Source organism: Cyclopterus lumpus, chromosome 6 (assembly GCF_009769545.1).
Source record: "Cyclopterus lumpus isolate fCycLum1 chromosome 6, fCycLum1.pri, whole genome shotgun sequence".
NCBI lineage: Eukaryota > Metazoa > Chordata > Actinopteri > Perciformes > Cyclopteridae > Cyclopterus > Cyclopterus lumpus.
The window spans coordinates 11,837,214-11,862,151 of NC_046971.1; the positions used below are offsets into that span (position 1 = coordinate 11,837,214).

Consider the following 24,938-nt stretch of genomic DNA (forward strand, 5'->3'; position numbering starts at 1 on the left):
GTGAGTGTAGGCGGCCCCAGCGAGCCGCCACCGTTAGATGTTTGGAGTGGGCTGATGTTTACAGTCCTTCTTACAGAGTGCTGAAGGATATGAGCTGACATGTCGCCGCAATGCAGCCTGCGCTCTCACATTCCCTCAGTCGGGAGGCATCTGTGGAGAGGCTGGGCAAACGCTTTGTTACTCGCAAGCTTGTGTCTTGCTCTGTCTTTCATTAACACTGTGGCAGGAACTGACACAAGCAGAAAGGCAGGGTTTTCTCAGCGGTCAGCACTGTATATCAACAAATTAATGTAAAGAAAACAAGGACGGTTTAATTAAAAAAAAAAAAAAAAAAAGGCTAAATAAGTGTGTGGCTTTGCTAGAAATACTTGATCACGCCTTGACTAATGTCTCGTAATGTGCTGGGATGCATCAACTTACTGTTAGCTGATGCAGCAGCAAGTCCATGAGGAGTGCTATTTTGTTGCTAAACAGCACATAGGAGCAGCTGGGGGGGCAGCAGGAACATGCCAGGTAGTAGGTATTTATAGCAGCACACAGGGATCTAACACAGAAAGATGACAAATGGTTATTGATCACAAGTAAAAAATAAAAATAAGAAAACACCTCACGGTTGGCTGCTCCTCCCCTTACAATCCGAAGAAACACTATTACTGGGATGTACATGTCTAGCCCTGGGCACTGACAAGACTATCTGCAGTCATCAGGAAACCAAACACACTCTTCTGTATTTGTGGTTCTTTAAGGGTGCAGTTTGTCTTCACAAGTCAAAAGCATATCTCACTGACAGCGCGAGTAAGGAAGCCGATTTGAGGAATAAAACACTCATATCAGCTACTTAGGTGGACACTCCCCTCACTACAGCCACCTTCAGAGGAGCCAAGCGTAGTATCAGTCCCATCTTGGTTGAGATAGCTCAGCATTTCCGCCGGAGAGATAACACTACTCCTCTCAGCAGCTCCTCCGTGCTGAAGCAGTCAGCATGCCTCTGCTCTAAAACAAACCCCAGAGAAGATTAATGCTTCAGATAACTGGTCATCGTTCTGCTGTGACTACTACTCCCCCTCGCTCCCGTTTCATCAGTTAATATTTTCTGACAACTGTATATTTTAGCCATTGGCAGAATGGCGTGTCCTATCTGCTCGCTGGAGGAAAGGAATCTGCCTCTCCAGTGCCTAAAGTAGGCCGTGTTTATTTCAAATGGTAAACATTTTGATATCTACTGAAACCTTCACATCTGCTGCACGTTTTCGGTCAAACCACGCTGGCATAGGAAAGGAATATAGATTAGGCCGAGGCAGACCCAAGTCTGTCGATAACTTCCTCTATTCTTTGCTCTGCATGTGCCAGTGGGCAGATCAGTCGTTTTGCTGCATCATTATTGACATTGCAGAGTCCAGCTGTCAGACGTGGAATATGGTGTTAATGTGAGAAGCACTATATTTTAGTGATCGGATAGTGTCCAAATATGACATCAAAGCTTACTTCTGTCAACCTGAAACCAATAACAGAGCAGAGCCCTCTTGCAAATTGTGAATGTCCTACATGGCAGCTATATTGACAGTAATTTTATTAAAGCATAAAGACAGTGGAAAAAGTTTAACCATAATGTTTAAGTGCACTGATTGAGCAGTCTGTGTGGAGCAAGAGGTGAAGTAACATGAGATCCCAACCAAACTGTGCCGTTTCCAGCCATGCTGCATCAGGACTCCCGTTTTCCAGTGAACATGGGACTAAAATCAGCTTCTCTGCAAATACCAAAATGACAACTCAACTACTTTTTCCTCAAATACTGTTTTATAATGTAATGTTTCAAACAGCTTATGAAATTCAAGCTGTGGTAACTGACATGTACATTTCTCAAAAGGACCAGACCTACTTAAGTCACTATCCTGGTATTTAAGGTCATGTGCTTGTTAAGTAAAGTAGAGCACAATAGTAGGGATATCATATGACCTATCAGAGATAAAAATGACTAGGCAGGACTGACTTGATTACTGTCAAAGAGCTGTTTTCTGAACAGCCAGATAGAGTTCATCTTGCTCAATGGTAGTAGTCAGGTTACACCTGTGACAACTGCTCTCTTCCTTATAAATGTTTGTTCTACGTAAAGTATACCAGGGATCAGTAGTGTCACCATTTCTTTTATAACAGCTTCAATCCTTCTTGGAATGCTGCCATGCAAGTCGCTATAATGGGATATTCAATCGTTGCTTCAAGAAGAAATGAAGAAAGCCGTCATCTACTTTGAACTGTGAACTTCTCGTAAAGATTTAGAGAAGTTTTAGATCAGCTGAATAAAGAGGCAAAGCACTCTTTTTGAAAAAATGCAAACATTTCTCTTATCTACGACGTCAGAACGTATTTTTTGTTACATTTGATACAGGCAGTTTCCACATGGCACCTTTGCCATAAACATTACTTTGTCAAAAATGTGTGTAAATTAAATGTGAGTTTTAAAAAAAATGTTAAGCCACTTTTAACTGTCGTTCTATCTACGTCAGACACAAGGTTTTCAAATGCAGTTTGTTCATGTTCGGCCGATGATGCAATGATTGCTGAGAGTGGTTCCCTTGTGGTCCCCCCTACATACTACTTTAGAGTATAACCAGAGAACTCTAAAAGCTGAGCTTTGAAAGAATAAGGTTAGATTTTAGTACAACAAAAATATAGTATTTTACACCAGTGATATTAGGGCTTTGAGAGTTTTAACTTAAAGTGTGATTGTATTTTCTTAATAAAACTGACAAGTATATTTTAATTAAACCACTTGACTTCTGTCAAGACAGATCGGGCCCTCTGGCTTTACAATCGACTCACTCAACTGCTCATGTAATGAGCATAAAATTGCTTTGTAACACAACTAATCAGGCTGGTCTTTGGTCGTCTCTGAACAAATGAGAAGGCTGTCAAAGGCATGTTTGAGTTATGCCCTTACACCGGCTTGTACAATGAACCATCACAATGATCTGTCTTTGGTTTCCTCCCACCTAATTGAGCTTGATGAGCACGACACCTGATAGCGAGAATCCCAGGGAGGCCGGACTATCTCAATACCCCTCATGACAGCTCCAGTCAAAGATTTTGTAGAACAATTTGGTAAAGTGCCACACCACCCTGTCTCATGTTGCACAACTGTGTAGGGACTGATGTGTGCCAGTCTATCTGAGCAGGCAACATTCCTCCACCTACAACACTATGGGTTTTCATTACTCTAAGAGATTGTGCTTAACATTTTCCCAAAATGACCACAACCACTATCCATTCTGTGCATTATCACTCTTATACCAATTCTGCATTGAAGTTGGACGTGAGAATGGAAGTGAGATGTGATAAATGAGCAATGTAGTCTGCCCATCTACACCAATCAGCTTAACATCACACAGCCAGGGAATACCAATTTACCTGCAAAGCTATTCAGATCCATAGAGAAATGAGGCTAAGAGGTAGAGGGATGGCGCACATCTGATCCTGTCTCGCCCCTCTGCAGCCCTCTGGGGGCAGTGCCTGGGTGGCCAACAGGCCCATGCATGATAAGGTGGAGGCTTGGGTGCGCAACAGACTCTGAATTTAAACCTTCATATTCAAATATCACCTAATTAATTTTAGTAAAGGCTGATAGACAGCTCGGATAAAAAGACAAAGAATAAACTATTCCTGAAAGTCATTATTTGTCCCCAACAGGACTCAAAAAGCATCCAGATTTCACTGCCTGGTTAACTCTCCAGCATACATCAGAAGTAAAATCCATGATTAAGGTTTTCCTTACAGAGAGATATATGGTTATGGATTAAGTCCATCTTTCAACATAACACTATTTATTATAGTAAATGGCCAACTCTTAATTCAGTTGACAACAAGCATGTAAAAGGGTCTTTATGCTATTTGTCACTGCCTTCACTTATCAAGCCTGAGATCAGTGCTCCTCAACCTGAGTCTCACATTTCTCGCCCTCTCTGTGTGTTTCCTATGTGCGCAGTCAAGCCTGACTGGAGCGAGGTTGCAGAAATCTGACCAACTTCCAGATCAGGTTGAGTCCCTTCTTCTTAAACAGGGTAAATTTGTGTTCAGGGGAAGAAAAAGAATCCTAAGCCAAAATAAAAGGTGAGGAGGCAAATCCATTTCCTTGTGCTGTCAAACAATCCCTTCATTCACTTCTATCTAAATGACATTTAATTTGATTCTGCTGTTGATTCTCTGATACCCTGAGTGCTTCCAAGACATCTACTCTTGCTGTCGTGCCACACTGGCCAGGTATGAAGGGGGAGAAATCTGATGAGCCGTCACACAGCATCACGCACAGGAGCAAAAGTGTGTGCAGAAACACACACTCACAAATGGTGGAAAACATCCTGAAATAAAACCACAGGTAGCAGGTCTGATTTCACAGGATACACCAGGTCATGTGAGACAGTGGTGGAAATACAAATTGGGTTAACACGCAATGTCCAAAGACCCCTAAACCCTTCACAGGAGATTAACCCATAGCTCTGCTCTTCTTTTTAAAATCAATGGAATTAGTCAACGTACAGTACAACCAAAACATTAGAAAAAACATCAGATTTGAGCTCCCCATATTATTCTTATTATTATTATATACGTTGGGTTTGTTTTGTTCTGTTCTGTTCCGTTTGTTGTTTAAAAGCACAAGTTGCGTATAGGCAGATGGGGTCTAGTGCTGAGACCATTTACAAACAATACAGAAGTCTTCTCTTCAGTGACCCCTATTGGAAGACATACAGGCATCTTTGACAATGGGTTTGGGTTTACCTAATATAACTAATATGCAGTTTTCATAAAGGACAGATAAAAATGATTCTTCCATCCAAATTATCTACTGAAATGAAAACAAGATGTGATCCCTTTATTCATGTTATCCTCTAGGACAAAACAGCTTCAACTACATAATAGTGATTATATACTGTATATCTCTGGTACATATGATGGGTATACTTCACACAGTACAACACTAAATATAGAGTTAGATCTCTATTTATTAATCAAGATATTGTTTGGATCTCTGTTATTAAGGTGACTTAAATATAAAATACCTGATTAAATGATGGTCGATTGAATCTTTTTTTAAATATGGCAATAATATTTACAAATGACTTTGTCTTATTAAGAGACATATAAATATGTTTAACAATGGCATTAAGTGATTTAAGCATATTAAAGACCATGCATATGAATCCCCAAAATAATTAATTAACATAAAAAAAGCTAATTGACTAATAAAATAAAATAGATTTTGTTGGATGCAAACATTTTGAAAGTCTTTTTGTGAGATATCATCTCTCCAGCTGAAGCTAATGTCAGTGGCAGCATAAACCCTGATCTAGACATTCCAGTGACCACAGGGTTACACCAGGACATTAGCAGAACCTCGCAGAGGAATTAGCTCATTAATGTAATGGTAACAATATGGAATCAGCCTCCCCGGGGAGAGATATGGCAGTAGCATCTCCGCAGCTGCCTTTTTTTGTAAATCACTCAGCTTATCTGGTAGGAGGAGGTGATCAATACGGCAGCATCACTGTAAACAGATAATGTAGCGCACTCTGGGGCGAGCGTCTACATAGCAGCCCATTAGGCCACACAGCCATCCAGATGATTGATAGTGATAAGTAGACAGTCGGGCTGCGTCCTTGTGTTGCATCTCGTCACCCACTCCCAACTACACCGACCTGACTGAGGTGCATCACAAGGTTAAAGTGTGACCTCTCTTGCACTTTACAAGGTTTACAAAACATGAAAAATAAAGATTTGTTCGGATTCATAAAATTAAAGAGCTTTTTTATTTACACACAGTTGTAGGCCATAGTTGTAACGTAATAACTACATTAATGTATCATGGCACACGCTGTTTAAATCTACACTACAGAACATCTTACATACAATATATGTGGTCAGCATGAACGTACATCTCCACGGTGCTGGATTGATGTGTTCATCAAGGGCTTATCTCCGGTTTAGTTCTTGGCTCTCAGCTGGCAAACTCTCAAGGGTCCAGCAGTACTAGCAGCACAGGGTGAGCTGACAGGCAAGCTGGTGAACTGAGGTATTAAGCTTGATTCTAAACAAGCTACTGAAATAACCCATTAGGCCTTGAATATACCATAGTGTGACTACTGCTAATCTCATGCTTGTGTAAAACTCCTCTGCAGAGAAACCCGTTTAGCCATGTGGGAAAGGTTTAGTTCAAGACCATTCTTACAGAATGATCTATAACTCACTCCCCAGTTTGAATGGGCTAGTGTGCCGAGGCTAGAAACACAAGGGCCTGATCTTCACCTCCTGTTCCTTCACCACGGCGTGTCAAGAAGATGTCTTAAAAGCCGAGGAGATATTGTGTGCACTTAAGCCAACACAACGTCATGCACGGATGTGCAAACAAACACTTTGTACAAGAAGACAGTCTTTCCAGTTAAGATAATAACATTTTTTTTTAAATTCAGAAGTCTGCTCGAAATTCCCACAGATTACAATGATTGAGGAAGAGAGAGTAGAAACAAAATCAATACACATGTGATGCCCTTTAAAAGCCTTATAAATATAAGAAGCATTTGTCCATTAGCAGAGATTCAGAGACCAGTAAATGCTAATGAATGGGAGTGCAAGGCCATTCGAGTCCATTACAGAGTCCCACTACTGAGTACGGCAGCCTCTCTGAGGTTATCTACTGGCAGGCCATGCAAACACCAGACCCACAACTCAAAAATGCTCTGCACTCTAAATGATAGATGGGACACATGTGCTTTTTGTGTTTTGAGAGAAAAAGAATGAGCACAAATTGATTACGGAAATGGAAATGCTTTCAATTTCTCGCCCCAACGCTGTTACTCATTAATACATTTTGAGGATATTTATTGAGATGAAACAGTTATAAACAATGATAAAGTTGTTTAGTTGAGATTAGCTCACTCACTTTGGGCCATTGCAAAAAACAAAAGAGGAAATAAAGAAGTCTGTTGTCAGTAGGGTCAAATAAAGGATAAAGTTAAAGAGAAGTTACTGGGAAGAAGGACAGCTGTTTGAGGGGGTGTGAATAAATAGCTAAAAATAGACACGACAAACATTACGCCGTATGTAGTTTACCTGTCCTTTACCTTTTGTAAACACATTCAGAAATGCTAAAAATACAATTTATTCTTTCAACACTGGTTAAAATGTATCCTATTCCAAACAGCTTTCCCATACAAAGCCAAAGAGCAATGTAAATATATATAATAATAATATTTTATGAGAAATACCATGGATCAACATCTATTTAAAGAGAAGATATGGTAATACATTAGTGTTTTCAGTGGGGTAGGGATGCAGGTGCTGGTCATTATAGATGGTTCATAAACAGACTCACAGGGAATATCTGTCATTCCAGAAAATCACTCCACACCTGTTCCCATTCTGACCATGAATCTAAATTTAGACTTACACCTAGTCAACGAGATCACATCCACTCATGACTAATGTCATGACTGATCCAAACAACAACTGGTCAGAGTTTCAGAAGTCAAACTGTTCCCATTATAAGCTAAAGAGACAGCTCACCCTGCTGGCTTGAAACGGAAACTTGATTATAAGTCATGATAATAAACTTAAAAAAGGCAATAATTATTTTAGTTTTGAGTTGTGTGTTACAATCTTGGAAAAATACCACCATTTACTTTTATAAATTTAAAGTGTTTCATTACGTTAATTAAAAACTAAGTATTTCAATTTGGCAACAGTACTTACTTGAGAGGAATACGATGAACTGCAGTGGGTGTGGAAGCTGCAGCGACGACCTGCAGAATTTGTTCCAGAGCCGACAGGCCGCCGCCTACTTGGAAGGCCACTTGGTCTGCATTGTTCTGTTGAGGCAAGAACAGAGAAAGAGAGAGAGAAAGAGAGATGGTGAAACAGAGGTACAGTCAGGGGACAACAGGCCACAGGCTGGACAGGGGATTACATGGCTCTCACCAGAGAGGGAACCGCTCTTTCTCCAACAAGGGCGAGGGATTGAAATCTGAAACAAAGTGATCCCAAAAGTATTCCTGTTTAATCTCAAAAGTGAACAACCTGACTCCGCCCTACAACAGTCAAGTTTCAGTGGAAGGCAAATGCTCTGCAGGCTCCAGTTAGCACCGGGGTGGTCTCAAGTGAAACAGAGAAAAAGTCACTTAGTCAAACAAAGAAGGGGGCAAATAGCAAACTATTTAATAATTCTAATAGACTGGTTTACTGAAAAAAATATTACATTCTTATCATAATCAATCCTAAGTTGATAATGCATTAGATCTACTGGAGTAATAAAGATGGAGCATTTATATTATTTCACCTATTGTGTCAGCATTTACAGGGATTAAAGAGCTATGTAATCGTGTTCAGAGACTTTTCTTAAACCTTCAACACTATCCTTCCTCACACGGTTGCAAAGGAGCTCCTCTAACACTTCTAGTTACTCTAGATCCAAAACTTTTGTACCGATAGCAGACTTTTCTTTTTGACTAAATGCTCCAATCTCAGTGGTGTTTTGTCTTTAATGGCCCTATTCAAATTCTCATTTTCCCCATGTTTTATTTATTTTACATTCAAAAAAGAAAGAAATTCAAGCCAATATATTTTAGAAGGGTACTTTGAAATAAATATTTCTGTGAACATAAAAAAGGTAAAAAATATATATTTGTAATCATTAAAATGTGGCCCATTTATGGCATTATAAACCTAGATTGGAGATTGTTGAAATAAAAACGCAACTAACTGAAATGTAAAAAAATAAGAAGGGGTTAATGTCATCTGCCTTCCTGATCAGAGACGGTCTCTAAAAGTCGCCCTGTAACTCAAGTCAAACTACCAGCAAGACATTTATTGGTTGCACAATCAAACTTAATTTAAACATCAGGCTAAACAGTTTATGTCCACACGAGAACTTTTTCTTTAGAAGTTTTGTATTTCCTTTATTACTCTCTTATGAGTAATCCTGACTTATTTTTGTTTATTAAAAAAAAAAACTAAAATGGTCTACACCCGTTTAAGCTTTATTAGGTGAACAACCCTGTCCCGAATTCTTCCCATCGCTAAATCAGTAAAAAGAACTGCCAAAAGAAGTCAGTTAAGTACATTAGATTTATGAACACATGTAAATAGTTAGGTCCTGTGCTCCTGTGATGATAGAGTAATTGGCAGTAGGTCAGATGCTGTTGCTACAGTGTCTTATAAATCAACAAGTACAAAGCCAGGAGCGAGCGCTGACTTTCATGCATGCTTGTGCCTGGGTCAACAGGGAGGAAAGGAGCTGGAGGGGAGCTGCTGATAGAGGGCCTTCTTCACACAACTGCACAGGGCCGTGTTACACAGCAGGTTACTCGTACACCTAATGAGGTTACAGGCTCCTCAGTGATGTGACAGCACCAACATCCAGCCACTTCACAGAGCTTTTGTTCCTCACATGAGAAGTTGCCAACAAGCCTGAACACATGGAGAGAAAAGTTATTTCCCAAATTACAGATAAGCTCTTCATCTGTCATTCATGCCCACTGCTGAGGCAACTGCTCCTCGATTCAGGTGTCTCACACACGCACACGTGCACGCCAAAGACCCTTTGCCTTTAACATAATGAGAAATGTCTCAAAGCAGTGTTTGTGAAAAGACTTCATTATGAGCGTCTTTCTGTACGTTGCCAGCAGTTTCCATGCCTAATCAATTGGGTCTCAGTGACTGAGCTTGGTTTAACCCCTCTCTTAACCCTCCCATCAACACACCTACCTAAAAGCTTCTAGGCTAAATGAGAAAAGGCAGCTCTTTCATAGCAGCTTATCAAATGGTATTAAAGGGGGGTAACTGGGACCTGCCCAGTCCTGGCTGGGTTTCTTGGCTAGTCGGTGTCTTTTCTGCTCTGCTGACAGATTTATCTGTTGTGATGACGGAACAATACGAGTGAAGAGGATTAGGTTCAAACTAACTGACATACTATCATTAGGTGGTTTCTGCATGCAATGGTCCACAAAACAACAAAGCAGGCACCAGAGTCCTACTGTGAGGACACACGTCTCACCAAAAACAGAATGTTTAAAGTAAAGATTTGTTTGCAAAACACCTCTGAGCTCTGCAAATGTTGATCTTTGTGCTGTGCAAATGGGAAACAGCATCTAGTGAGGACATGTCCTATCTAAAAACCAAACTACAGACGGCAACCGGATTCAAGTTTGTATGTTATTATGGTGACAGGGTATGTACCCATTAAGCTGAATTTTCATACAAACTTCGTGAAACAATGTTTTCACCCAGTGTTCTCAAACAGAAAGGCTGACACTTTGAAAAATACATTAGTTTGCGATTGAAGTTAGATAACATCTGGCATGTTTTGGGCTAATGTCATCATCTTAGCATGCTGACATTAACATTTAGCTTAAAGCCTCACTATATTTACATGCTCACAGAGCTTCTACACAGATTTGATATGTCAAAGTAAATTTTGGAGTATTACTTAGTCTTGGAAAACAACTGCATATTGTCTTCTGTGGTCAGTGACATACTAAATGTCAGCTCACCATTAACCCTTGTTCTAACTATTTGCGCGAAGGTAGGCTAAACAATGTCCCAGAACTTCAGTACATCTACTAAAAAACACACAGATGAAATTAATAGTGACTCTGGGTAAGATAGCAAACAATCATATTTTTCCAAAATGAAGGAGTGTCCCTTTAAGTTCCAATCTAACAGTGCCAAGTAACACCCCAACAGAAGCTACAACAAAACACAGTAACAGGATGAGCAACTAGTTTTCCCTCAAACTCTCCAAAAAAAGAAGAGAAACCACTAAGGGCTGAGCATTAAGACACAAGCGAGGAGGATGGCTCCTGAATAATACAACAGGGGGAATCTTATCCAATTATTGTCCAGGGTGACCATTGTTACCCCAGCTGATGGGAGGCCAGAAGCAGCTGGTAGTTCCTGCGACAGTGTCGGCAGACCAGCAGACCAGCCAGATTGCACTTTGTAGGCTCCAACCATCAGACAATTTAATTAAAGTAGAGAGGAGGGCACAACCGCAGTCTTGCCCCACCAACAGATGGACAACAACTCGCGCAGTTCATTAATAACTGCGTTCAACTTTAATATGTACCTTCAATTCAGGAGTTCCCTCCTTCACAAACTAAAACCCAACAATGACAGCGATGAGTATGATCACCCTCTCCGTAAACGAGTTTCATCATTACACTGCTTCATAAAATATTTGAAGAGTGGTAAACAAAGCTCTGTGGGCCGAGTCCATTGTAAACCACAACAAGGCTGCGGGAGTAAACATCTTAAGGTTGAGTATAAACTTGTGTGTTTACAAGACATTATGGCATATGAGTCAACAGACTATATGAGTTATGGGCGAACATGGCAAAGGATAATTCTACAAACTGTGTTTATTCAATAAAATGAGCAAAGATTAATCAAAGGCCAGAGTGCTGTAAAACCAAACTTTCCACGGAAACCACAGACAGCCTATAGTTGTAACTAATACACAAAGAAGCTCAGAACCATTTCACTCCCTATTGGTCTTGTGGTGAGGAAACAAACATGAGACTGTTTGGGGAAGAAATGACAGTCTACAATGAGAACATACAATTACATTAGAGCTGAAACATTTGGATGATTTACCGTTAATGATGAAGCTATTTTTTTAACAACCATATGGCAACCTCCATTATAATGATACACATGTCTGATAACATCAGGAGCTGAAACTAATAATTATTTGCATTATTATTATTTATTATTAATGATTTTTATTTTTCTATTATTCATTTGATCAATAATCTCATCTAAATGTCCAAAATACTGACAAATGCCTGTTCCATAGGCTAAAAAAATCTTCAGACTTGTAGTGATGAACTTTTTAAAAAAAAGAAGCAAATCTTCAAGCTCTAACGTTTGCTAGTGCCATGAATAATTTATTAAAGTTGACCAAACAAATTGTCTTTTTGTATAATATTTTGTACAGCTGACATCATTAGTCAAACTTAATATTCATCCATTTATATGCTTACAAGTTTACAATAATATCAGGATGGATGCTTTTGAAAAGCGTTAAGTGTTATTGATGTTATTAATATTGCCAGATAGAAACAGTCATAACTCAATTTTCTTTAAAACCGAGTAAGTAATGAACAATGCAGTAACACTTTAAATCAAGTTTGACAGAAGAATACTTTGCTTCTAAAATGCATGTTTCTCACTTTTGACGTCTGAGACAAAGTTCTGACACAACTGCTCTGGGCTGTATCCGTCTGTCTGCTGGAGGCCCAAGCACGAAACCTTATTATCCTGCCATGCTGCCCTTCACCTTCCCCCATGTCCCAAGATACAACTCCCACGAGTCCCCCTGGTCAGCCCAACCAGGCTGTGACAGCTGGTAAAAGGAAAAAGTAAGGTTTTTGGTTCTCAGAGCACCATGCTCCTGACAGTTCATAACTACATGCTGTTCATGTTGCTCTAGACAGGCTTGAACTGAAACCATTGGGAAACACTGCTATAAATACAAGTGCTCAGTAATAAAGCAAGAAATGAGCGGCAGGTTGGGAAATTGATTGATATTCTCAATCACTGCGAGTAAAGAAAAAAATTCAGGTTCAACATAAAATAAACCATTAGAGGCCTCCAAGGGAGAAACACATTGGGGTCAGAGACTAGACGTAGCCTAGAAAGCAGGGGAGGACTGAGGGGGGTGGGACCCAAAAAGGAGGGGGAGTGTCGGGTGTTGTCTAAGGAATTAGTAGAGAAAGTGGAGACTGAATCAGATATGGGGGAGAAAAACAAATCTCTAGGTGAGTCAATGACATGAGAGATGCTTGTTAGGTCAAATAATCTAAAGGGTCCTGACTTGATGTGACTCAGGGGCCAGACCGCCATGCTGACGGAGACTCTATTTATTTGACTTTGTCCAGGGATTATAGAGGGAAGTGCTCCCTAGGCTGCCTCATTGGCCAATCACTTTGTTCCTCACAGCTTTGGGTGGATATTTCTCTAAGAAGCTGGTGAAGCAGAACTTGACAAAACATGCTTTTGTGCCAAGGTAAAAGACAAAGCAAAGGCACCCGGATGGAGCTTACTCCTTCACAGCGACACCACTGTTGAATAGAGCACATCTAGTGTGGCCCACTGACCTCCGACCTCCCGCTGGGAGTATGCAGAGCTTAGGGGAGGAGCCCTCATATAGTGACAGCTTGTGAGCTACTCACATCACACTGGTCTCCTCCTCTCTCTTTACAGGACGCTGTGCCACCCACCTCAGCCACTTCTTTCTTTGCCTCTGGGGAAATTCGGTAATAGCCTCTCCAGCCGGCCACCTCGTCTCTGATGAGACACCATAATCTCTCTATCCTCACGCCCAGAGGCATGCACAGTGGGATGTTATGATGGCTCGAACCACAACTTGGCAGGAAATTTATGCCTCATTACAGGAAGTGGGCTGTATATTCTCCTCATCATAAACACGCTGGCAGGTGTTTTAATTCCTCCTCTCAGTCTAAAATTGATGCGAGTTTTATTGTAAAAAAAAAAGAAAAGAAAACGTCACGCAACAAAACCCTCTGTGAGAGATGTTTCAAATCAACTATAGTTATAAATGTCTGCCATTATATGTGACAATTATATATATTTATACCGCTGTATGAAGAGAAAAGCCAAATCTCTGAAAAAATTTGAAAATTTGCTTGCCTTTGTTTAATAAAGTCTCGTGAATCCATGGCATTTCATCTGGAAATCCAATTTACAATTGTCTAAACCAGTGACATCTGAGTCGTCCAAGTCACATAGACACGAAACAGTGCTTTCTCTCGTGCTAGGAAGCTCCTCTATTGGTACCATGTGCACAATGAAAACACAGTTAATCTGGTCTTCATTAGCCAATAACCAAAGGCAAGTTGGTTTGGAGTAAGTGATACTCTACATTGGGCGGGTGAGATGCACCGCGACACAGCCGAACACAGCTCATCACTAAGGAAACATGCCAAAGGGCTGGCATGACCTGTGCACTGCTGCAGACTGTTCAGTCAATAGAGGAGTAGCAAAGCAGAGCGGCACAAAATGCACCAGAGAGGATGTGAACTGATAACATACCATTGAGATATACATCTACGGTAAAGAAAAGTAAGGGTAGAGGTGCATTAAACAGTTTAATCATTCGTATAAAACCAATATCGTAAAATAATAATCCCCTCTCTAATAACAAATACATATAACTCATTCACAATGTCTACTGTATCTGTGTGATTAACTTGTTGCTTTACCTGTTTCTCTAAGATGCGAGAGATCTCTCCCAGAGTTCTGTCCAGACCGGACACTTTGTTGTTGGTGCTCTGGCCGCTGTCTTGACCCTGCAGCTGCTTCAACAGGTCCTTCACCAGGCGCTGCAACCTGAACATACAAGAGCCAATAGACGTGATAATCCACTCAAACACCAGATCTTTATTCATGTTTCCATGCTACTTCAGCCAACTTCTATCCATAACAGATAGAAGCTGAAAAGAATAAAACAGCAAAATCAATCTGCAACCATTTGGATAATTTGTTAAGCAAAATGCCAAATTAAATCATGTTATTATTGAAAACACAGTATGTTGCCATTCAATAATTATTAGCTTCAATCCTGAAACAGGAATACATTATGCATTTCGGGGAATGTTGATAAGCATTTTTTCTTTTCCTGGACTAAATGATAATACGGAAATCATATTAAATTATTGTTAGTTGCCGCCCTACACCAAAGCTTTATGATCATTAGAGTAAATTATAAAAAATTAAGAAAACCTATGAAACTTAAAAAGAAAAGGAAAACACTCACTTGGCCTTGTATGGGGAGTCAGGGACCTGTGTCTTTGCTGCCATTGACCTCTCATATTCCTTTGCCCTGCAGAAGGAGAAGTAAAAAAAAAAAAGTCTTTGAATACCAGGACAAAAGTGGTTTGCCTAAAAAACTTAACGGATGAAAGTGTGAAGAGAAAGAGGAAAAAGTTCAAACTGAGTCTGTATATTTGGCCTGTCAGCCACTCACCAAGTAACTTGTCTTAAAATAATCAGACACCGGCTCTGTAGGGATGTGTGTTTTGCTACCATCGATATTATGAAGACTTAATTCTATCTTTAAAATACGCCTTCATTGAAATCGTTTTTTAACAAGGGAGGCTCAAGTTCTTCACTTCACTCATTTTCAAATAAACAGTTAAAGGGGGTTACAACCAGTGTTTTGAATGTGTGACCTCGTAAAAGGTCATGGTCATTAGGGGACTGGTATCTATGAGGCATTACTCCCACAGCCAGACTCTGAGAAGACGTCTGAGAAACACAAACCGCGTGCTTGTGTGCGGAAAATTAGGTGGGGGATTCTATCTGTCAGTCAGGTATTCCGAGACATGATAAGTAACTATTGATCAGTTAGATTGTGCGCCTTCCGGTTATCCATCTCTACACCGATAGGATCAAAAACTTCCTGGAAGACGACAGGTGGATTTGTCCCGGCAGGCCGTACGTGGACCAACCACAGCCTCATCCTCTATTCACAATCTCTTGTATTTAAAGACGGTTATCTAAAAAACACTGATAACTCACCTCACAGCTAGACCAGGACATTGAGTGCATATATTCTAGCATTCAGAAAGTTATTTGCGTTATTACTAATGTGTTGTTCCAGGGTTTTGATTCTTTACTATCTGTATATGTTAAAAAAAAAAAATGTTGTTAAGACTAAAAATTAAAAGTCTTATCAAATACTATACTCATCTTCATATTCAAATATCAAGGTAAAAATATCAACATGCAATCAACAAGAGCAGCCATATTACTGCATTAGTAATCAATGTCAATAGAGCAAGTTGTGACCGAGGATAACAATATACATTTATTCCAGATAGTTATTTTCCGTGGCTGGTGAGTCAAATAAATGGGTAGCACAGACTTTCTTTCAGAAGGGCTTGACCTATATCCGCCACGTTTGTCATTCATGATATTACAATATTAATATCAGACAGGTTTATACTATAAAAGGTTAAACCGGTATCAATTGCAGAGCAATACATTACTCTCAGAAGCAGCTCATGTTGGGCCTCCGGCAATAAATATCAGCAAGAAGAGAAAGCACAACTCTATATTCAATTTAAACAGTTTATAACAAAACAGATCCCCCCCCCCCCCCCTTTTTTTGCTGATTCTTTCTTTTTTTAGAGACACATTTCTCTCCAATGCTGCAAAAAGCAAATTAAGCACATTATTCAAACTACAATGTACACGTCACAGACCTAGAAAGGAACTAGATGTGCTAAAACTCCATTTAGCTTGCATATGCACTGTTAAGGCCATACGTTCATTTACAAGCAGGACCTTTCCCCTTAATCTAGGGCAGTGGCAGCAGACGGTAAAATGAGTTAGGGCCATGCTTACTACTTCATACAGTGTACCATTCTCCTGACAGGAGTTCCTTACACACTACCAACTGAGGTCCACACACGCACACACACACACACACAACACAACACACAACACAACACACTGGCAACTCTGTTCCCCCCTGGGGAAAACAACAAGCAACCAGCTACAGGCAAGCAGCTTGTACCAGAGCATAAGGGGAGACTTTGGTTTCCAATTTCAAAACCCATCCTGACACTGACAGATTATTTGTGTAACATTTGAATAGCATTTTGTTCCTTCCCAAAACACTTATTAAAGGTTAGCTAGCCCCCCCCCCCCCCCCCCCCCCCCGAAAAAAAACACAAAAACGTGGGTTAAAAAGTGTGTTCGCTGCTTTATGACAGAGTAATAAGGCTTCAATGTTGGCCTGGTGAGAACCACTCACGTTTTACGGACACCATACGGTGTTCCAATAAAACGGTTCATTTCCACCCAGTGGTGAAGCGGTTCACCTTTATGTTTACTGGGGCTCGGTTATTTATGACCTCTGAAAGCCTGCTGCCTTTGAGTGCTAGTCTCAGCAGGGCCAGTGCAGGAGTGACGGTGAACAGAGACAGATCATGTTGTCACTTTCTCAGTACCGGTGAGCCTCACAAAGCCAAAAACAGCAGCACTGAGAATAAAGCGCAGCAGCAGCAGCAATGGTTTCAGCCTGTAGCCATCTCGTTTGAATAAATACTTTCTCCTGAAAAGCCTAATAACAATGAATTCTCTTTTTAGAAATCTCACTCGGGGTCAAATCCACAGGTCAATCCTGATACGAGGTTGGAGGCTCTATTAGGATCAATTAGTCTGACTGCAATTAGGAGGAGGATGTTGAAATGTTTTCAAACCTTTCTCTCCAAGAAATCACAAAACAATCTGACACTGGAGGTGAATAGAAATTAACTTTTTGAAGAGGATACACAAAACGGTTGTTACCATTAGTACAGTGTATGGATTATGTCCACAAATGTATATTTATAATCATCCCAATAAAGATAATGAAGAGCAGACTTGTTACAATAAGTCAATTAGTGTTATCATCTCAAACGGAGTCTTGGAAGATTGAATACTGTAGCATAACCCTACATTTTAGCAAGCGTTTAGCCAGCAGTCGAGGAAGATGCCAAACATCTTCCTCGACTCTTGTCTCTCTAATGGAGGCAAGTATCTATTCAAATACTGTTGTTGATGTCAGTGTACAGATTGGATGAAATGGATATAGTTACTTATAATGTAAGATTCTAAATGATACAATAGTTGATAACTGTAAAACTGGATTACTTAAGTCCAACTTTTAAGACCACATTATCAACACACCCTCCATTATATCGTAAATGGGAGGGACACAGCTGCTTTACAATGCCTCTCATTCACCCCTACACACATGCACGCCCAGTGGGGACAATTTGGGGTTTAGTGCCTTGCTCAGGGACATTTAGATATGTGGACGGAAGAAGCCAGGGATCGAACCACCAACCATGCAATTCATGGTGACCCACTCTACTTCTTGAGCTACACAGCCACATCATCAAGTTGGTATTCTTTCCTGTATATTAAGACTCTGTGTTCTAACTATCTATGGAAGCAGGAGTCATTCAGGTGAATTTATATATATCATAACATCATCCGTGGGCTCACGCAGCTCGGTGAACCGATATATACATTTGTAAATCGAACATATTTGTGAATTGTTCTGTGCGCATTTGTGAATCTTTGTGTTTGCATTTGTGAGTCTGTGTGCATTTGCAATTATTGAGACTGATCTGACCCCATATGATTTTGTTTCAACTCAAATGTGACTTATTTATAGACTATTGTATTTGTCTACTATAAACATATTTTATGTTTACATTGTGTTAGTGATTCCTCAGCCCCCGACTGAGCTTGATAGAGGCCATATCTTACTTTATGTCTCTTATTTATTTTTAGTATGCAACGTTCCTGTCTTTAGAGCGTACGTCTCAGATATCAATGTTGTCCTGTTTGTGGTGGAATACTTCCAATAATCTTACAGTAAGTATTGTCAGGATTGTGTCTCCTTCCCTTTCTCTCCCTCCCTGTTTTCACAGCCAGTTAAATTGATTGAGCCAAGGTTCAGGTTCTGACACAGCAGCAATGCCTCCTATTTGTTGATTACTATTGATTTTCTTTGATACTTCATTTAAAAATCAATAGCGCAGAAGAAGAAAAACAGGCATGGCTCATACATACGTTAACATACATCCGGTACACGGAGGAAGGCTTCAGATTTGGCAATGCCATGGCAGCAATTTGGAGGAAAGCTCTTTACAGGTGAAAGCTGGAGCCCTACAGATCGATTTTCAGTTTTGCTCCCCAATCACAGAAAGTGTTCATAAATTAAGCTCATCAGTGTTATCTTGTGGACAGCCAGGATGCACATAACATCTGCTTTCCATCTCCTTGTCACTCATAAAAAAGTCCTGGCAAAGTTGTGTCCTCTGTGCCTCTGAGAGGATGCAGAGGGAGAAACAGAAGGAGAGAGAAAGAAAATGGATGCATTACCTGGAGTTCATTCTGGCGCGGAGCTTCTTCGCTTTCTTCCGTGCCTTCTGCCTTTCTTCTCCATCCTTCATGCTCTCAGAAGACACAGAGCTGTCCGTCACTATATCCACAATGTATTTTTTCAAGGAAAGATGCTCCTAGAGTAGACAAAATCAATACATCAAAGACATTGCAGGCAATTGTTCGAACCATTACTTATAACAGGCTTCTAATATAACTATCGTCTGTTTTTGGTGGAAAAACAAGCTCATAAATCACTGGTGGAAGGTAAATAAGTACTTTTACTTTGTACCGAAGAACAGTTTTGAGGGATTCGTACTTGAGTATTTCCATTTAATATAGCGGTATATTTCAGAGGGAAATATTGCACTTTTTTTTCTACACATATTTATGTTTCAACAAAACATGTCATCAGCTTATAAAATACAGTAGGATGCATTGTTCAAGGTGAAAATAACCAGGATATAAAATAGTCTGGTCAGCTACAACATAAAAATGCAGCTTGTACATGAATGCATCTGTAAAAATATTCCTAAATGAAGGATCTGTATACTTCTTCCACTAGACACAATTATTGTAAAAATAAACAGGAAGACGTTCTCCTCTTAAAATATGGAAATAGAACAGGAAATAATGTTCTTGTTAAATGTCTATAAGCAGAGGTTATACACTTCAGATGTGGCACCGAATATATTGTGTGACATGTAGATCTATACTGCTCAATAACACCATTGTATCCTGTAATTACGGCCAATGCTTTACAGTCTTTTGAAGCCACTCGCCCCTGGAAATGCTTAAATGCTGGAGGTGTTGCCTCCTGTCTGGCCCTGTCAGATGATTCTGATATTTCCACGAGGGAGACAAGGGAATGTAACCCAATTTAAACAACATGATGTATGTGCAAGAAACCAATTACCCAATTATGCTGTCATCCACCACCCCAGAGGATAGGATGGCCTCACAGATAAACGGTTTCCATTCAGCCGTCGAGCTAACCAGTGCGTGGGACACCATACCCGTTGGTCACAAGTGTCGTCAGTATTCCTGCTGCCTGAATAGGGGTTTTCACGTTTCACAAGGCCTAGAAAACCTGTTTTCTAAATGAGTTTCTTACTATGGAGTAGTTACATGACACATATGATGTGATTATATTGTTTTCTGTGCTTAATTTAATTGTTGGAGGTTGCTGTGCAAATGTGGAGTCACATATTTACATGCACCAATCAATATTTGAGTCAAAACTTTATGTTAATAATCCATTTAATTTATATAGCGTTTTTTAAGATATTCAAAGACACTTTACATGTTACATTATACACCGTAGACACAGCTACGGGGAACAACGCAGGGTTAAGTGTCTTGCTCAAGGACACATCGACTAGGGCGGGGATTGAACTGCCAACCCCCTGATTGAAAGACGGACATGCTAACCACTGACCCAGTCGCCCCACATGTTGCCAGTAATTTCAATCAAATCTGCTTTAATTTATATCTAGTAGTTAAGATCAAGTAACTAACTTAAGAAATGTTTTAGTCTTTTTATGAGGCCTAAAAGTAAGAAGAGTAAAATAGGGAAAAAGATGCCGATATGAAGGATGTGTGTGTGTCTGTATTTGTATGCGCACACCTCTGCCCTCTACTCCATGATACTACAGGTCAGTCATGACTCATGACTGTAGCTGTCCCTCTCAAGGGAGGCAGCTGTTCAGTAATCTTTCTGAGAGGCTATCCAGTGCACAAGCCACTCACTTAATGGAATTCTTCAGTAACACATCCAAAGTAACTTTGCAAAATCACACCGGTAACATAAAAGGGTACATATACATACACACACACACATATATATATATATATATATATATATATATATATATATATATATATATATATATATATATATATATATATATATATATATATAATAATTACATCCCATTTCCTGTTGCTGGCAGGTGAGACAGAATGGTATAAGTTGTGTAGACATTGAATGTTTGAGACAATTAGACTCGATGACAGACAGGTGTCTACCACTGAACCTTTGCAACAAAGCAGCAAAGACGCTGGCCTAAGGGCATTGCTTTCACACAATACCACAGATTGCCTCTAGTGGTAGAAATATGATACCGCTCTACACATCTCTCCCTTTCCTTGACACAGAAAAAGACTATAAGGATCTAAAAGGCTCCCACATAAATACAGATTACATGGGATATGTTCATTCACTGCCTCTTTTGTCACAAACAAAGGCCTAAGGAGGTGGGCTTTCCATTTGGTGTGAAACAAACAGCTGTATTTCACACTGGCTACTAGATAAGATGTGCAGTATTGAGTTACCATCACTACAGTGGTTTACATGACATTATGTATTGAACTACATACTATCAGTGACATTTAAGGAGGGGACAAGTCACTCAAAGACAAAAAAAACTGAAAACTATTCATTGGCCGTCTCTTTCTGCAGCAGTTTCACTGCTATAACTAGACAAATATCAGATCTCAAAACAGTGTGGGAGGGAGATGCTTGCTTCAGCTGGCAGTCTGGATATTTCATCAAGGTTCTCAATTTGTGGCCATCAGCGCAGCTTTGACTACAAAAACTTTAGTACTATTCAGTGCCTTTGGGAGGTCAGCTCTGATACCTTCTTCTGCCTGGGGATCCCTCTATTGGCCGTGCTTGCAGAGCACTACAGCCAAGCAGGACGGAAGAACAGTTTTTCCACAGAGAAAGCTGTCGTGTCTAAAGGTGATCAATAAATAAAGTCCTTGTCAGAAGCCATGCGTCTTGAATATTGCCGTCACCATATTAAACCAGGACAGATAGTGAAGGAAAAGAGTAATTGTAATTTTCAAGCTCCCTCCCCATACATCGATCCTACCCTGTTGATACTCCTTGTATTTTCAATTTAATTCACAAGTCAGAATGAGAGGAAATTACCAAATATGAAGGCACAGGGCATCTTCCGCCCGCTTCTACCGAAAAACTATGGAGTGACCTCTGCACAGTTGAACCAACCATCTTCATTTTAATTAAAAATCTTTCATTGCAGCAAGAGTTATGGAGCCGCAGTCTGGAAAATAGTTGGCAGTGGTATGAACGAAACAGTGGACCAAAATGAGGTTTGATATAAATAACAAGGAGCCACATAAGTCTATCTAAAGTTAAACAAAGTCTCCAGGAATAGACCTTTGGGACATCTAAATGTACTTTAACATATTATTACAAATAGTAGTCTGGACATCTAAATGTCATCTATTAGAGATACTACACTGACTAATAATCCAATCAAATAATAACACACTTAATACAAACTGTTCACATTTAGATTCAGCCAGATGCAAAATAGGAGAAGGACGACTTTCAGCAAGGGCTTAAACTTTGACTGATAAGTATTGAGAAAAACAAAATATGGAATATGGGAAAACAGTAATGACTCAACATTATGGTTATTGGTCAAACTATATCATATGAAGAGAGGCATATTGCAAATGTATATGAAGTAGTGTTCATATATAGACTGTTTATAGTGCTATATCGGTGAAGTGCTTCTCTACGTTGACTTGTTTATCATACTGCCAAACAGAAAAAAAATGACCTGCATTTGGAAAGGAAATGATTTAAAGGAAAGGAAGGAGTGGGTATCAATTATTCCTTGCTGAAAAAAAGCTTTGAATAAAGGAGCTGCTGGGGCCAAAGGTGCTGCGTATAGTACCAACAGTTGTCAGCCTCACAATGAGCACTGCTGAAAAGCCAATCTCATATTGCAGCCTGAGAGGTTACCTTGCGTTAACGAGCTGCCTTCCCATGGAGAAGCGCTCCATGACAAAAACAGCCTGGAGACAAGGGGGTGATGTCACCCCTCCGCTGAAGCACTGAACCCTGACTGTGTACATTTCAAGGTCCATTTGTAATCGCACAAAGCCAGCAACGACGCCGTGGCAGTATACAAGGGGATGCATAAACAATAATAATGACCACCTCATAAAAGACAACTACGGTGTTTCTTTGTCTTTTAACATGAGACATGCAGCAGTAGGCCAGTAATCTTTGACAGGATGAGTGTCTGTTTGTTCCTGGCAGGGTGTGGGTGATACGCACCACTTCCTCATCTGAGAGCTCCCGTCCTTGGATGCTGCTACTGTCTCGCACGGCCTGTTGGTGCCTCTTGCCCTTGGTGTGGCTGAACAGGTGCACCTCTGAGGTGATCTACAAACACAAACACAGAGGTCAGAGGTCACTGCTGCGGACACAATGAAGACCGAGGCAGGAAAGGGTCAACAGAGCCCCATGGGATTCTGGTGAAACGATATACCACATGGGCTTTTTCCAATGAGACATGACCTGTCTCTTCCCTGAACCTCAGTTTAAAGCAAAGACTAAAAAGGCAAAGAAATGTGATGTTACTTTGAACTTTTATTTATTTATATATATATATATATATATATATATATATATATATATATATATATATATATATATATATATATATATATATATATATATATATATATATATAAGGTGCCTTCATGAATGCATTATCTTGTTCTTATAATACCTAATTGAGCTTACAGCAACAGAGTGTAGCTGAGGAAACCACTCAATACAACAACTCTCTTCTGGGATTATTATTAATTTTTTTTTACAAAATAAACTCAAAATGCCTTCATTCTTTTCAAAATATTATAATAATGTACACTCAATAACGAAACTCAGTCGAATATTTCCAAAAGAGAGTTGTGGACTAGATGTCTAAATAAAAAGTCTGATAAATGGCCGCAACAACAGTCAGGTGTACAGCAAGCTGTTGTTCTCCCATCTCTGGAAACCAGCCCATTTAAAATGGTTTGTCTTTAATGTCATTAAATTAAGTGCTTGCTGCTGACCCATCCATGATCTCTGGTGTCAGATGCTGGCCAAGGTCATCCAACATTTTAACAAGATTCCCTCTTTGACTCTGAACCCCCCCCCCCCCCCCCCCCCCCCCCTTTATCTGATGCTGGTTTTGAAGACTCAAGGTGTCCCACCCTTGTTGCCAGGGAAACCTGTCTATCAGAGATAAACATGTCTGCTTGTGGATTTGTTGCCTGACACTCGAAAAAGAATAATCATACCCGGTAATAAATCTTGTCCATGTTTATTCAATGTGGTTATATCCTCATTTAAATCTGCCCTTTCCCAAAAATCCTCTGAATCACCGTCATCAGCATTTTTATGTACAGGAGCATTTGGCCAGAGCTGTTTTGCTGCAGCATCTGTGTCTTCTTCTATTTTTTTCACACCCATGTGTACATTTGAAAGTTATCAGGGCTTTGTATTGTATTTAGGTCATGGAGGTGCTGCCGTTAACAACATAGTGTATAGAAGTTAGGGACACCAACATGAGCCCAGACGGGATGAAACTGTACATACCACAACGCAGCACAGGGAACACTGTTTCTTGCGCTCATAAGGGGTCAGTTTGGGGGTGTAGTCTGTGTTTGCATGTCGACCACTGCTGAGCTCAGCAGCCTTCTCCTTCCTCTGCTCAATTTGCTCCATATGCCTGCGGCTGCTCTCATCATGCTATGGAAGAAACCAGAAACCAAAGATCATAATGGGAAATTGGGATTCCTGTATGGTGTCCAATGGAAATGTCATGGTTTAAACTTACCTTCAGCTGTATTTTTTTCTGCAGCTCCTCCATGGCCTCCTGTTGAGCAGCACTAAGAGCAGCCAGACGCTCTTCTCGATCTCTTCAGATAGGACATAGAAATGTCTTACATTTATCAAAGTGACTGTTGGAATCAAATTAGCCCCCTGTGTACACATACTTCCATATTGAAGGAATTTAGGAATACATACCTGGCCCTTTCCCGTGCGGCATCTTCTCGAGCTTTCTCTTTTTCATGTTTCTGCTGTTCAATACGAGTCTCCTGCTCCTTCCTCCGCATCAGCAGCTCCTCCACCCGGGCCTGCCGCTCTGCTTCCAGGACCCGTTTACGCTCCTACACAGGGA

The 24,938-nt window shown here is 40.2% G+C and overlaps 1 protein-coding gene across 3 annotated transcripts in view; it reads right to left on the minus strand.

Annotated features, from left to right (window-relative positions):
- scaper (S-phase cyclin A-associated protein in the ER) overlaps nt 1-24,938 on the minus strand; it is a 54,571-nt gene that overhangs the window by 14,964 nt on the left and 14,669 nt on the right. For all 3 annotated transcript variants that reach the window (XM_034534834.1, XM_034534833.1, XM_034534832.1), the window contains exons 16-24: nt 24,785-24,927; nt 24,594-24,675; nt 24,353-24,505; nt 23,042-23,149; nt 18,946-19,082; nt 14,819-14,884; nt 14,265-14,391; nt 7,738-7,853; nt 421-544 (exon numbers count right to left, since the gene is read on the minus strand). In XM_034534834.1, the coding sequence (XP_034390725.1) occupies nt 421-544; nt 7,738-7,853; nt 14,265-14,391; nt 14,819-14,884; nt 18,946-19,082; nt 23,042-23,149; nt 24,353-24,505; nt 24,594-24,675; nt 24,785-24,927 (1,056 nt within the window). The remainder of the gene's footprint in view (nt 1-420; nt 545-7,737; nt 7,854-14,264; nt 14,392-14,818; nt 14,885-18,945; nt 19,083-23,041; nt 23,150-24,352; nt 24,506-24,593; nt 24,676-24,784; nt 24,928-24,938) is intronic.